Source organism: Thamnophis elegans, chromosome Z, assembly GCF_009769535.1.
Source record: "Thamnophis elegans isolate rThaEle1 chromosome Z, rThaEle1.pri, whole genome shotgun sequence".
NCBI lineage: Eukaryota > Metazoa > Chordata > Lepidosauria > Squamata > Colubridae > Thamnophis > Thamnophis elegans.
The window spans coordinates 95566873-95581462 of record NC_045558.1 but is presented as its reverse complement, the minus strand read 5'-3'; the positions used below and the strand labels follow the sequence as shown (position 1 = coordinate 95581462).

The following is a 14590-nucleotide window of genomic DNA, read 5'->3' as shown; positions in this document are numbered from 1 at the left end:
TTCATTGGCAAGACATCAGAGTCAGCTCGGGAGTTCATGGCTTCCATGACGGCTATGGACCTAATTCAGTTAATTCAAGACCCCACACATAACAGGGGACACACGCTCAACCTGATTTTGGTCTCCAGGCAGAGGATGAATAATCTAGATTTAGGGGATATTTCTATCCAACCCTTGCCATGGTCAGATCATTTCCTCATCAGGCTTGACTTCCATACCCCTCACCGCAAGGAGGCAGAACCGACTAGATGGTTCTGCCCCAGGCGCCTGATGGACCCTGAAAAGTTCCTGATGAAGTTTGGGATTTTTCCTGAATCCCTTGCTCACAGCTCGACTGAAGCCCTAGTGGAAGCCTGGGATAAAATCGCTCAGATCTGGACAGGCTTGGATTCTGACTGGGTAGATTCGGGCGAGTCGATGGGGATAAATCTTGTGGAGACTATCTGGGGTGAGTTTGACCCTGTGACCCCCAAGGGCATGAACAGGACTATGGGGAGACTCAGTGCTTCCACTTGTGTGCTGGACCCGTGTCCCTCTTGGTTAGTTTCAGCTTCCCGGGAAGTGACAGAGGCTGGTTCCAGGCGATTATCAATGCTTCATTGAGAGAGGGGCTCTTTCCCACCACCTTGAAGGAGGCGGTGGTGAGGCCCCTCCTTAAGAAGCCATCCCTGGACCCAGCGTCTTTAGCCAACTATTGTCCGGTCTCCAACCTTCGTTTTGTAGCGAAGGTTGTCGAGAGTGTGGTAGCACGTCAGCTTCCCCAGTAACTGGATGAAGCTGCCTACCTGGATCTGTTTCAGTCGGGTTTCAGGGTACAGCACGGAGACGGCACTGGTCGTGTTGGTTGATGATCTCTGGCGGGCCCGGGACAGGGGCTGCTCCTCTGTCAGGGTCCTATTAGACCTCTCGCCGTCTTTCGATACCATCGACCATGGTATCCTACTGCGACGACTCGGGGGGTTGGGAGTGGGGGGGCATCATTTTACGGTGGTTCTCCTCCTACCTGTCGGATCAGTCACAGTTCATGTTGACTGGAGGACAGGGATCGACCCCGAGGTGAGTCACTTGTGGGGTGCCCCAGGGGTCGGTTCTCTCACCCCTCCTATTCAACATATATATGAAACCACTGAGCGAGATCATCCATGGTTTTGGGGTACGGCATCATCAATATGCTGATGATACCCAACTTTTCATCTCTACCCGAAACCACCCAAATGTCCCGATGCCTGGAGGCTGTATGGATCTGGATTGGGAGGAACAGGCTCAAGCTCAATCCCTCCAAAACTGAGTGGCTGTGGTTTCCGTCATGCCGATTTGTGCATCTTGTTCCATCTTTGATGATAGGGGGAGAAATTTTAGCCCCCTCAGAGAGGGCCCTCAATCTGGGAGTCCTCCTGGATATGCGGCTTAGTTTAGAAGAACACCTGACGGCCGTGACCAGGGCCGACTTTTACCAGGTTCACCTGGTACGTCAGTTGTGCCCCTTCCTGGATCAGGATGCTCTGTGCACAGTCACTCATGCCCTCCTTTCTCGTCTGGACTACTGCAACGCTCTCTACATGGGGCTGTCCTTGAAGAGCACCCGGAGGCTTCAGCTGGTCCAGAATGCGGCCGTGCGGGTTATCATGGGGGTACCTAGGTTACACCCCTTTTACCATGTTACACCCCTTTTAGGCGGCCTGCACTGATTGCTGGTTGTTTTCCGGGTGAGATTCAAGGTACTAATTATGACTTTTAAAGCGCTCCATGGCTTAGGCCCAGGGTACCTGCGAGACCACCTACTGCCACCAGTAGCCTCCCACTGTCCAGTGCGATCCCACAGAGTTGGCCTCCTCAGGGTGCTGTCGGCCAGATAGTGTCGGCTAGTGACCCCCAGGGGGAGACCCTTCTCTGTGGGAGCACCTTCCCTCTGGAATGAGCTGCCCCCTGAGCTTTGTATAATCCCCGAACTCCGGTCCTTCCGACACACGCTAAAAATTGGCTTTTACAGCAAGCCGGCCTGGCCTGAACAGAAAAAAATAAATGATTAATTTAATTGTTAATTTTAATTTAATTTTTAAAATTTTATTGTTAATATTAATTGGGTTTGTTTTGGGATACTTTATTTAATTTCCTTTTTAACTTTTGTAATATGTGGTTTTTTTTAATGTTGTATGCCGCCCTGAGTCCTTTGGGAGAAGGGCAGCATATAAATCCAATAAACAAACAAACAAACAATTACTCTAGTTGAGAGTGAAGCTTCCAAGAAGCCTCTTAGTATATGCTCTGGCTAGCCTATTTGGCACACAGATGAACTACTTAAGACAGCATTCTTGGTTAATCTCAGAGGTTGAAGTGATTCAACAGAAAAAAAGACAGGGAATAGGTATAACTATTTAAATTATGACTGACAGTGGTATAAAATGCCAAGGTTTTGAGATGTAAAAAAAAAAACCCAGACCAAAATAAATCACTTTAGAATTTTCTGCTTCTAATATAACATATAAGCTGTACAAGTATCAGAAAACTTCAGCACTGCTATTTCTAAATCAAATAGTGCAATTTCCAGGTGACATGATTGGTTCTAGGATTTCCGCCAGCAGTCACTCAGAAATGTAAACTTACTGTGCATTTCTCAAAAATCCAGCTTTCTTCTTGGGTTAAGATCTGATCCATCACCTCCATTGCTACTTTGCCTTGCCGGACATATTCTCTCTCCTAGGCCAAAATATGGAATTCATCTTAGCAGCACATAATTTACTTTATACCCAGCAAATGTTGATATCTGAAGTTCATTAGATCAAGACTTAATTTAATCTAGTATGATACAAGGAGATACTCTTGGCTACATGCAGCACCAACCAGACTTCCTTTCATTTACCATCTGCACTCTGTATATCCCCATGCTGTTCCCGGTAGTCAAAGTGATCAAATTCTAAGACAGGTGCCATTTCGGGATGAATGAAAGAAAAAACTCTGTCGTCCATTGAATCAGTATAAAATCAGATTTCTTGAAAACAAGAATGTAGAACATAGAACATTAGAATTGGAAGAGAACTCAGAGGTCTTCTAGTCCAACCCCCTGCTTGAGCAGGAACTCCTATACCAGTGATGGCTAAACTTTTTGTTGTTGGGTGCTACAAATGCGAGTGAGCACGTGCACATGTATGCTGGCACCCATAATGCAAAGCGTGCCCCCATATGCGCATGCATGCAAAACTTCACACGCTCCCCCCCCCACTGTTGGTGCGTTGCTCGCTACCAAACTGAGCTTGGTATTTCTTTTGGGGGGTGGGGTGGAGGAAGCTGTTTTCACCCTCTTCAGGCTCCAGGAAAGCCTCCTTGAAACCTCCGGTAGGCCCGTTTTTCACCCCCCACAGGCTCCAGAGGCTTTCCAACATCTTTTTTTATTGTGGTGACCAGAACTGGATGCAGTATTCCAAGTGTTATCTTAATAAGGCTTTGTAAACTGATATTAGAACTTCCTGTGATCTTGATTCTATCCATTAATGCAGTCTAGGATTGCCTTGGCTTTTTTGACTGCCTACCGCACACCGTTGCTTCATATTTGTCCCCTCGGACTCCAAGATCCCTCTCACAATTACAGACATTAAGCCATGTTTCACTTAATCAATCTATACCTATACAGTTGTTTTTTCTTACCTAACTATAAAACTTTATTTTTAACTCCATTGAATTTTATTTTCTTAGACAGGACCCAGTGTTGAAGTCTGTCAAGATCTTTTTGGATCTTACGTTTGTTTTCTGGGGTATTGGCTATTCCTGCCAACTTAGTGTTGTCTGCAAATTTGATGAGTCCCCTTCAGTTCCCTCATCTAGATCATTTATGAAGATATTGAAGAATACTGGGCCTAAAACGGAACCTTGGGGGTCACTGTTCCCTCTAAGGTGCGCGGCCGGGCACATGGCAAGAAAACCCCGCGCAGCAGTTTCTAACTGCCGCGCAGTGATTTCTGTCAAAGCAAACGTGGGGAAGTCCTTTGCAGGCGGCTAGAATTGGCCACCCGCAAAGATCCTCCGCAGTGCTTTTGAGGAGCAATGAAGCCGCGGGAGCCAGTAGGAAGGCGGCGGAGGGGGCGGGAGCAGGAAAAAAAGCCCTCATGTCTTCTAAAAAGCACGGCAGAGGATGAGGCGGCGGCAGGGGTAAATGCGGTGCCCTTGCGGCGGCTCCTCCACCCCCCCGCCCTTCCCCCACCTGCAGCCTTCCCCGGCCTGGGAGTGGTTGGGTGGGTGTCTCCCGGGGGAGCCCGGCTCGTTTCTCACGCGCAGGAGTTGTCGGCGGGTGTGGATATGCTTTGTTTGCGGGCAAAGTTACATGGCGGGCATGCGGCGTTCTTGCTCCGCTGGGCTCCTGGTTCCCTCCCTTCAGCCCCGTTCAGACAAGCTCTTTGGCTGCGCCCGAAGATCCGCGCTTGGAGAAGGGCGGCGGTGCTGGGCGGCGGAGGGGCCGCGCTTAGGTGTATCTGGGTGGATGGGTGCTGATCCCCCTCCTCGTCTCTTGTTGCAACATAAACACTCCGGCTCTTCTCTTCCCTACTGACTTACATTTGTGAGGATGGGGTGAGTGTGCGTGGTGGTCGTGTGCGAGGCAGCCGAGCGGAAGAGGCTTGGGAACTCGGGAGGCTTCTAGACGGAGCTTTTGAGTTGCTGACTATTGGCCTTGGGGTTTGCAGCCTCGGCCTGCCAGATTGTCTCTTGAGGAGGTGCAGAGACCCTCTACCCAATTATGACACACACTTAGCTTAGCAAGAGATGCAACTACTAGGAGCTACAGAAAGAGGGCCAGAAAGGGTTCTTCCCTTTCTTCTCCAAATGAAATTCTCCACCTGACCACAGGAAAGTAAATAAGGAACAGGAAGTTTGTAATCCAGTGACTGGTTGGCACAGAAAGGTTTCATCCCTCATTCCATAATGCTTGTGGCTGTTGCAAGTCAATAAAAACCTTTTAGCTTCTGCAGGGCTGGGCAAGGGAGAGGAGATCCAGTGGCTTCCCTGTAAGCAACTGGCCCCTTTCTGATTAGGAGGATTCTTGCAGATAAGTGAAATAAGTGGAATTTATTACGATTTTAAAATGTACAGTGGGAAGGATTGCTTAATATAGCTTGCTTATTATTTGAGTGGTTAGGAAATCCTGATTCTGCTTTTCAGATGATAAAACTTGCATGCTTCAATGCCAGAGTTTCTGAGCCAACATGACTGGAGGAGGAATTCTGGGAGTTGAAGTCCACAAGTTTTAAAACTGTCAGGTTTGAAGACCCCTGGGGTTTTTTTTCCTAAAGGGTTAGGGGTGCGAGGGTCTTGTAACAACAGCTTTAAGATTTGCGTGCTTCAAATGCCAGACTTTCTGAGCCAACATTTTGGTTGCTAAGCAGGAGCATTGTTAAGTGATACTGATATTATATAACACTTTTAATTAAGCGGGTACCTTGAATAAACATAACTTTGAGTTTCAAATAATACTGATTTCGTTATTGTCTTAGGTGACATCTATGAAAAAAATTCAGGTGCTCAGGCATGAAAATATGCCACTCAAACACTATACTTTTCTGCTCACACTGAAAAAAAATTACAGGGAACATTGCTTGGGGTACCCCACTGTTACTTCCTTCCAAATGGATATAAATTTTACTTCAAATTCAAATTGAATTTAAGGATAATTTCCCTCCCTTCCCCAAGGCTATATTAGAAAAAAAATCTTCCTTTTTTATTTTAAGTGAGTTCAATATTTATTTTCAGTAATCTTTCCATAAATATTAAATAAGCAAGTCCAGCCTTTATGCCTTACACCTTTTTCAAAAGCTACTTCTCCCAATCTAAATCGCCACCAGCCTACCATCTCTGCTGTTTTATTTCTCCTAATATTAAAAACAAAAAAACTATTACTCATTCAAGGAAGCAAATACAAATTGTTTGTCCATGTCACAATAGGACCGGCATGCTACTATGGTACCAAAAACTTTTGAGTTTATGGAGCTTCTTTGAGAAATTGGTAGAAAATATTAGACAGGATAATCCTGCCCCCTGGTGGATAGCAAGAAACAAAAACAAGAGACAAGTAGATTTTTCTAATAAATCTAGGATAGGCATGTCCAACTAGCGGTCTGTTATGTTGCCCAGCACAACTAGTAATGTGGCCCCACAAGATCATACACTTTTAACATTCTGTGGTTTATATACATTAAGTATATTATATTTTTTATATGCAGTCCAAGACAATTCCTCTTCATTCATTCAATATGGCCCAGGCTAGAGAAAAAGTTGGGACACCCAAGGTCTGGGATGCAGAGTGATGATTGAAATTTCTGCAGAAAAGATTCAATTGCTCTGCTTGATGCTCTGCTTTAGGGAAGCATATTTGTCAAACAACAGAAGAAATTTCAGATTTTTCTGAAAGCCATGGGGTTCTCCAAGAAGTAAGATACTACACCCTACTTACAAAATTTGTATGAAGTTAATATAAATAAAATATTATTTTAATATACTGTTTGCATAAACCCACACCAAACATTTGCACATTTGATACATGCAGATATATAACATCTGATCACTGCAACTAATCTGGAAGTTCTTCTAGGCACAGTGTTTGGATAAAGATCTATCTGTGATAAATGCTGAGATATCTCAGAATAAAAACCACAGAGTACATTTGAGCACCTGTCCTGGGAAATATTTCCTTGGATATTTCAGAAACCCATCACATGTCTAGCTGTATGTGAATTGAAATGATGAGCAAAGGGATTTAATACACCTTCACAGTAGACTAGATAGATGGGTGAGGTGGCATTAACCTGATTCTTTTCCATTACTATTATGGATTGCTGCCCACTATTGTACTATTGTTTATCTTTTGCTTCTATTTTATTGCCATTTCATTGTGCAATTTAGATTGGACACCCAACAGAAAAGTAAATAGATAAGAACACTAGCATGCATTTTATTATATGAAAACAGAAAAATATAACCCAAAATATGAGAGCCCCAAAGGATTCTGCTATGTTAAGGCATACCTCAGCAGTTACTGCTCTTTTCCCCATAACTTCATCATCTGATTCATCCGATCCTGCATTAGAGAGAGAAATAAATAAATATTTACAAGTTTGGAAATGACTTTTAGAAGTATTACGTGTAAAGTAGGAAGAAACATTTCTAGCTCTAGAATTTCTTGACAAAACCGACTATTCTAGGAAAAAATAAAACAAAAATAGGAAAGTCTAGATATTTTCTCTTATGTATTCTAAATATTTAAATTCCAGTTTGGGTTATTCAGTCAGGAGTTTGCTTTTAGAACATGTTGAGGTATAAAAACCGCTAACCCGAAGAAAAACTAATCCTTGTTGTTTCTGTATGAATTAATGGTTTGTCTTACAACTAGAAGTAGGTAGACTAAAATAGCAATAGCACTTAGGCTTATCTGCTATATGAATGTGATTCATGTAAAGGAAGAAGGCTTGCAGATTACATAATTCTATGCTAATTCTGCAGAACTGTTAAATGTTCCCATAAACATTGCATCAATTTCCCCCATCTAATTCTGCTGAGGTTAGGTATAATCTGGACACTAAATTATGAAAAAACCCTGGACAGGTTTCTGTGCATATAAGGATTTGGGGTTCATAGCAGATTTTACCTGCTGGAAGCATATTAATGTGTTAGGAAAGAGTTGTTAAAATATATCCAGAGTGTACAAACTTTCCCCCTTTTATGTCTGCTCCTTCTTTTTATTAACGGAGAAGTGAAACAGTTTTGTCATATTTGTATCAGATATTAAGGGAAAAGGGACTGCAGTTGACAAAAGAGAAATCATGTCTGAATGTCATGTGTGAATTTATAACTTCTATGTTCTCCATCAGACCAACTCTTAAACTCATCATTATAAAAAGTTGGTTAGCAAGTGTTTGAGAGGAAGAAGTATCAGTCACCTGCAACAGATTCTGGAGGGGAGTAGAACTGGCCATCTGAAAGTGCTCCTGAATAAAAGAGTGGTCCTCGAGACACAGCAGCCTGAGCGGCCACATACCCTGAAAAGAAGAGAAGAGAAGAGATAAGAAAAAACTGGTTGGCTTGATCATTATCTTGTGATACTTATTGCTCAGTCTACACAATATATGACATGAGAAAGCCTACCAAATGAAAGGGAAAATCACATTAGAAAATAGTGAGCAATCTTCTTAGAAATTAGACTATTTCACAAATTAGAACTATAATTTTCATTGAAGTCCAGGTGAAACTGAAAGACTCAGAAAATTGTTCATTGTTCACTGGTGAGAAAGATTTAAAAAAATCTAATGCCTAAATAGGACTGACTTGGACTTCATGGAAGATCTATTGGTGTAAGAATAAAAAGCAAATTAGAGTGAAAACTGCAATTTCGTTCTTTCAATTCAGATTAGCAAACATTCAGTGATGAAGAGTTTTAGGAAAACATTGGTCTGGCTGTCTGTTCACTCATCTAGCAATTGAGATTATTACAAACAAATGAATCCTACATCCTGTCAAGCAACAGTTCATATGATGACTCTTTCATCAGAGTGAAAGTTACTATTAATATTTTTTTAAATGCCTCATAATGAAACACATACCAGTTCTTTATTTTCCAACAATTTTACCCATTTATTTCTCAAATGTATATATCACCAGAATCCAAAAACCCCTGCTGGTACTGGATTGGTTAGACTAAATATTACTTCCAAAGAATAGGTACAATTTTAAAACCAGGCCTTCCTATTTCTAATACAAACTAGAAATTGTTACCAGCATATTTTTGGGGTGTTAATAGGAAAATAAAGACAAACATACTGCCCACTCCAATATCCTCATGCTAAAATCCCCAGTCTTTCTTCCAGAATGCAAGTCTAGAGATTGTATGATTATTGAACAGTATTTTAAAAAGTTGCCAGACCACTAACCCATCTGCTTTTCAAAGAATTGCAAATCATGATCACAACATCAAAGTCACATAAAAATTTAATTACATACATCATAGCAGATCATGAACCTGTACATTCTGTTGGACAAACAAGCAACTCGTTGTAGCATGTTTAAATTCAAAAAAGCAGATTTTTTGCTTTTGTATAGCAGCTGGCCAAACTACTATAACTTTTCAGCTTAGTCTATCTGCCTGTCACATCTCAAAAGCAACTGCTTAAAACAATAGAGAGCTTTTTTCATCTAAGCAATCTCGTTATGTTTCTAGATTAAAGATGACATCTCAGTCCCACCATCTTTACATTTTTACATACATTGCAGTATGTCAAAAATAAAATGAGACAGAAAGAAAGGATATGTCATGGGTAAATTCTAACTTCCTTCTACTTAGAGGTAGCTTATTTTAAAACAAAAAGTCTTAAAATATATTGCGTTTAAAGTAGCAAATGCTTCCCTGAATTCTACAAGGAAGTCTCTGGTCAGAATGCCTCATCAAGAAAGCTGATAACACCATTTAATAGGTGGAAGGGCAGCTTTATTTAACACACCCGCCCTCACTGGATAAACAGACTCACATTGTTCTTCCTCTATCTCCTGCGGCAAGACTTTGAAATCCAAAAACCATGTTTCTAGCCAGGCAAGGACAAAGGAAACAATGGGCAGGAGGTAGCCAAATGCCCCTTTGGTCAGCAGCTGTTTCATGAAGAAAGAAAAAAAAGAAGAGAAGTTTCAAGGCATGTATTGGAGATCACTTAACATTAGAGCCTTCCAGTTGGATTGGATCTACAACCTTTATACATTTCAGGCATAATGACTACCGACTATAGCTAGACTTCATATAGTGACTGCCTCATTTAGCACTGTTTGCAGTTATGATGGTGATAAAAAAGTTACTGTACAATCAATCCTTATATTTATGATCTTTACAAGTTTGCTAAGGGAAGCTGAAATAAGATCATGAGCTTCACTGCAGTTTCACTTAGTAGCCTCAATTGTAATCACTAAATGTGAACTACCTTCAGTGTATGGGAATTACAGCCAACACATTTGGAGGGTGTTAGCTTAACGAAGGTTAATATATTCAGTATTTGTTAAAGACTATTATTCACCATCTTGGAAGATCAAATGTTATGAATAAAGTACTTTATTTGTAAGCACACCTTTGCACCTCCAATCCCATTACCACCACTGGAATCTTAATGATGAACTAAATTCCCATGAGCTAATATGGAATATTTTAATCTGCTCCAACCATTAGAAAGATGGCTGCAAAATTTCAAATAGAACCCATTTTTTTCATGAACTTACATCTGAGAAGATAACTTTCACTATCAGGAAAGTGCTACACACCAATGTAGTGATCTTGGGGATGAAGAGGAGAGAAGGAGAAAGAAAAAAGAAAATCCATTACAAGAGCAGCTTGGGAAGCTACAAGGTTATATAATTAAACATATTTTGTAAAGAATTTTCTCTTACCGCTATGACCCACCAATGACGGAGTTTAAAAACAGCATATGCAAGAAGTAGTACCGAGAACCGGAAAAAAGCCAAGAGCTAATAAAAATGAATATACAACATATTTATGAACAATAATGAAGTTCTGAGAAATACAATTATTTCTGAGTGAATTAAATTAACAGAAAACTAAGTAAACTGCTGGCAGTATAAGATTTTTAGAGACTTAAAAATAATTCTACAAAATGCAACAGCTGATATGTTTTAACAGCCATGTGAATTATTTAGTAATAATTTGCCCTGACAAAAAAACCCTTTTTTTTTAAAAAAAAAAAAGAGAATTGCAGCAGAATACTTACAAATATGTCAAAAAAGGATGTTTTAAACTTGTAATAGATGACTTCTTCTTTTAAATTAACTTGGATAGTTTTGATAGTCTGAAATTAAATAAGATTAAAGAAAATGACATTAATAGAGTTTAATGGATAGACAATGATTAACTGGGATTTCTTTTTTATTATGAGCACTGCTCCCTAGAGTTAGACACAACTGAACAGGAGAAACCTTTACCTTTTATTTAAACTTTTTTTTAGCCTTCCTCAGTTGGTGTCTCCGGGTATGATGGGACTACAATTCCCAGAATTTAGAACAGCATAGCCTCTCATCATGCATAAACCCACATCTCTGAAGACACAAGGGAAGTTTTAAGATAATGCACCATTTGTATCTTGAGTACAAAACTGTTTTGAATATAAAACCATCTGCTTCATACTCAAAAGATAATATATGAAGCATTATTATAAGCTTGAAACATTTCCAAAATTTTTGTAAAAGCACATTTTGTACTCAAGCAATTTTGCACTTGGGATATGACATTTTCTGAACTATTGTGCTTGAAATGGTTTGAAAGACACCCTAGGAAGTTTCTTCTAGGCCTGGGGTACCAAGCCCCACTTCCATGGACCAACATCAGCCCACAGTATTCCAGACCCTGCAAACAAACGAAGCCCCATCTGCAGGATGCTGGCAGCACACAAAACCATGCCCCCCCCAATCCATAGAAGAATCTTTCTCCATGGAAACGGACCCTGTTCCCAAAAGGTTGGGGGCTACTGTTCTAGGTAATATTGGATAGCTCAGAAGAATAACATATAGCACTACAATTGATTCTAGTCCATTCTGATTTGGCTCTTAATTTATGTTATCTTTTAGTTATACATTGTTGACAACTGGAGATGGGTAAGAAAGGGTAGCTACAGAAGATGACCAAGGTAGCTATAAAAGATGACCAAGGTGAATCCAGGGGTGGGGTGAAATGCATCATCAATATGGAATTACTACACCCTCATAAGAGACCTAAGTCCAGCCTCGCTGGAAGTCTATTGAGTCTTATCTGATGCCAATTTGCCTTTACTGTTAGTAGATCTTATTTCTGTGTGTATAGCAGGGGTGGGTTCCTCCCGGTTCGCACCGGTTCTTGCGATCCGGTTCGTCAGTGAACCCGGAAGTAATTAACTTCCGGGTTCCTAGCCCCTGTCGCTGGGTGCCTGCAGGGTTTTTCTTTTTAAAAAACACCTCTCCGGAGAGGAAGCCCTGTCAAAGCGCACCTTTCCTGCCTCGGCGGCTGCAGGGACCGCCCCACCGCTTTCTCTTCCTCCTCCTCCTCTTCCCCTTCTGCCATGAGCAGCAGCAATGGCAGCCGAGCTGGGAAAGGGGCGCTTTAGCAGGGCTGTGGAAGCCCTGTCAAAGCGCACCTTTCCCGCGTCGGCGGCTGCAGGGACCGCCCCGTCGCTTTCTCTTCCTCCTCCTCCTCCTCCCCTTCTGCCATGAGCAGCAACAACGGCAGCCGAGCTGGGAAAGGGGCGCTTTAGCAGGGCTGTGGAAGCCCTGTCAAAGCGCACCTTTCCCGCGTCGGCGGCTGCAGGGACCGCCCCGTCGCTTTCTCTTCCTCCTCCTCCTCCTCCCCTTCTGCCATGAGCAGCAACAACGGCAGCCGAGCTGGGAAAGGAGCGCTTTAGCAGGGCTGTGGAAGCCCTGTCAAAGCGCACCTTTCCCGCGTCGGCGGCTGCAGGGACCGCCCCGTCGCTTTCTCTTCCTCCTCCTCCTCCTCCCCTTCTGCCATGAGAAGCAACAACGGCAGCCGAGCTGGGAAAGGAGCGCTTTAGCAGGGCTGTGGAAGCCCTGTCAAAGCGCACCTTTCCCGCGTCGGCGGCTGCAGGGACCGCCCCGTCGCTTTCTCTTCCTCCTCCTCCTCCTCCCCTTCTGCCATGAGCAGCAACAACGGCAGCCGAGCTGGGAAAGGAGCGCTTTAGCAGGGCTGTGGAAGCCCTGTCAAAGCGCACCTTTCCCGCGTCGGCGGCTGCAGGGACCGCCCCGCCGCTTTCTCTTCCTCCTCCTCCTCCTCCCCTTCTGCCATGAGCAGCAACAACGGCAGCCGAGCTGGGAAAGGGGCGCTTTAGCAGGGCTGTGGAAGCCCTGTCAAAGCGCACCTTTCCCGCGTCGGCGGCTGCAGGGACCGCCCCGTCGCTTTCTCTTCCTCCTCCTCCTCCTCTTCCCCTTCTGCCATGAGCAGCAACAACGGCAGCCGAGCTGGGAAAGGAGCGCTTTTGCAGGGCTTCCGCCACGCCCCCAAGGACCGCTGACCTCGCGCCTCCGTTTCTTCTTCTTCCCCAGCCTTCCCAGTTAGCTTGCTTGAAGCTCCGAGGAGGCGGGAGGAGGGTCACAGGAGTGGAAGTGGGGGGAGGTCTTCCCGGCCGGGAAGAGCTGAGAGGCTGCCGGCCCCTTTCGCAGGAAAGTTAACTTTTCTTGGCGAAATCCTGCCCCCCCCTGCGTGGGTGAGTGGTCGGCTGTCCTCTTCCCGTAAGCCGCCCGGAGTTACCTGTGTGTGAGGTGGGCTGCCCTATGCATGTGCGCTGGAAAGAGAGTGAAAAAGAGAGGGAGAAATAATTATATTAATTAGATAGATCAATCTTTCTCCACCTTGGAGACTTGAAAGTGTGTGGACTTCAACTCCCAGAAAGGGAGTTGGGAGAAAGGGAGAAAGGAGGAGAGAATGAAAGGAAGATGGGGGAAAGAAGAAAGAGGAAGAGCAGGAGTAAGAGAAAGGGAAGGGAAGAAGGAAGGGGAAGGAGAGGAAGAAGGAGGAAAGTAGAGAAGGGAGGGAGGGTGAAAAGAAAGAGGTAAGGAGAGGAGGATGGAAAGGAGAGAAAGAGGAGGAGAGAGGGTAGGAAGGGGATGAGGAAGAGCAGGAGAAAGGTACAGGAAGAAGGAAGGGAAAGGAGAGCAGGAAGGAAGAAAGTAGAGAAGGGAGGAAGGGAGAAAAGAAAGGGAAAATAAGGTGGTGTTATAACAGGAGGAAGGGATGGTAAACAAAGCAACCCAAACTGTATATTATAACCTATTAAATGAAATAATAAATGTATAAGAATGATAAATGTTAAAACACTTGTAACCAAACGACATGCTATATGTGATGATGGGTTTTTTTCTTTTTGTTTTGTTTTTTTATTGTTGTGGGTATGTGTCGTCTATGTAACAAAAAAAATAAAAAAAATTATTTTTATAAAAAGGTGGAGAAACACTGAGATAGATGATAATGAGGGAGGGAGAGGGAGAGAGAGAGAGAGAGACCATAACTAGATAGACAGATAGGCAGGCAGATAGACGGATGGATAGAGAGAAAGAGAGAGAGATAGGTAGGCAAGCAGATAGATGGATGGAGAAAGAGAGAGGGGAAAGAGGGAGAGGGATACCATAACTAGATAGGCAGTCAGATAGACAGACGGATGGATGGATAGAGAGAGAGAGAGGATGTATATAATTAAGGTGACCAGACGTCCCTAGCAAGGTCGCAGGCTGGCAGTAATGGTGTCCCTCTTTACCAATCTGAAAATCTGGTCACCTTACTTGTTTAGGTAATTCTGAGGTGGTTGATGGTTCTGTGAGTGCCTGTCCTTTATAATTTTCCACATTGCCTTGATGGTTTTTATTCCAGTGACTTTGTCTTTCCTGTTCTTAGGCTTAGGAAAAAAAAACTGGTTTCATTGGCAGTCTTTCTTTTTGGGGGGGGGGGGGGGGATTTTTATTTTTTTGGTGTTTTCCTAGCACTGTCATAGTTTGTGGGTGTGGGTGGGTGTGTAATGTCCCACAGTTATCTATGCATTAATAATGATCTAGTAATATTAATAATATCTAGTAATTAGTAATATCT

The 14590-nt window shown here is 43.2% G+C and overlaps 1 protein-coding gene across 1 annotated transcript in view; it reads right to left on the bottom strand.

Annotated features, from left to right (window-relative positions):
• The window catches only part of STARD3 (StAR related lipid transfer domain containing 3), a 37717-nt gene that overhangs the window by 8609 nt on the left and 14518 nt on the right, over nt 1–14590 (bottom strand). The window contains exons 3-9 of the mRNA XM_032235556.1: nt 10740–10817; nt 10402–10479; nt 10234–10287; nt 9501–9618; nt 7920–8018; nt 7008–7060; nt 2605–2697 (exon numbers count right to left, since the gene is read on the bottom strand). Coding sequence (XP_032091447.1) covers nt 2605–2697; nt 7008–7060; nt 7920–8018; nt 9501–9618; nt 10234–10287; nt 10402–10479; nt 10740–10817 — 573 coding nt within the window. The remainder of the gene's footprint in view (nt 1–2604; nt 2698–7007; nt 7061–7919; nt 8019–9500; nt 9619–10233; nt 10288–10401; nt 10480–10739; nt 10818–14590) is intronic.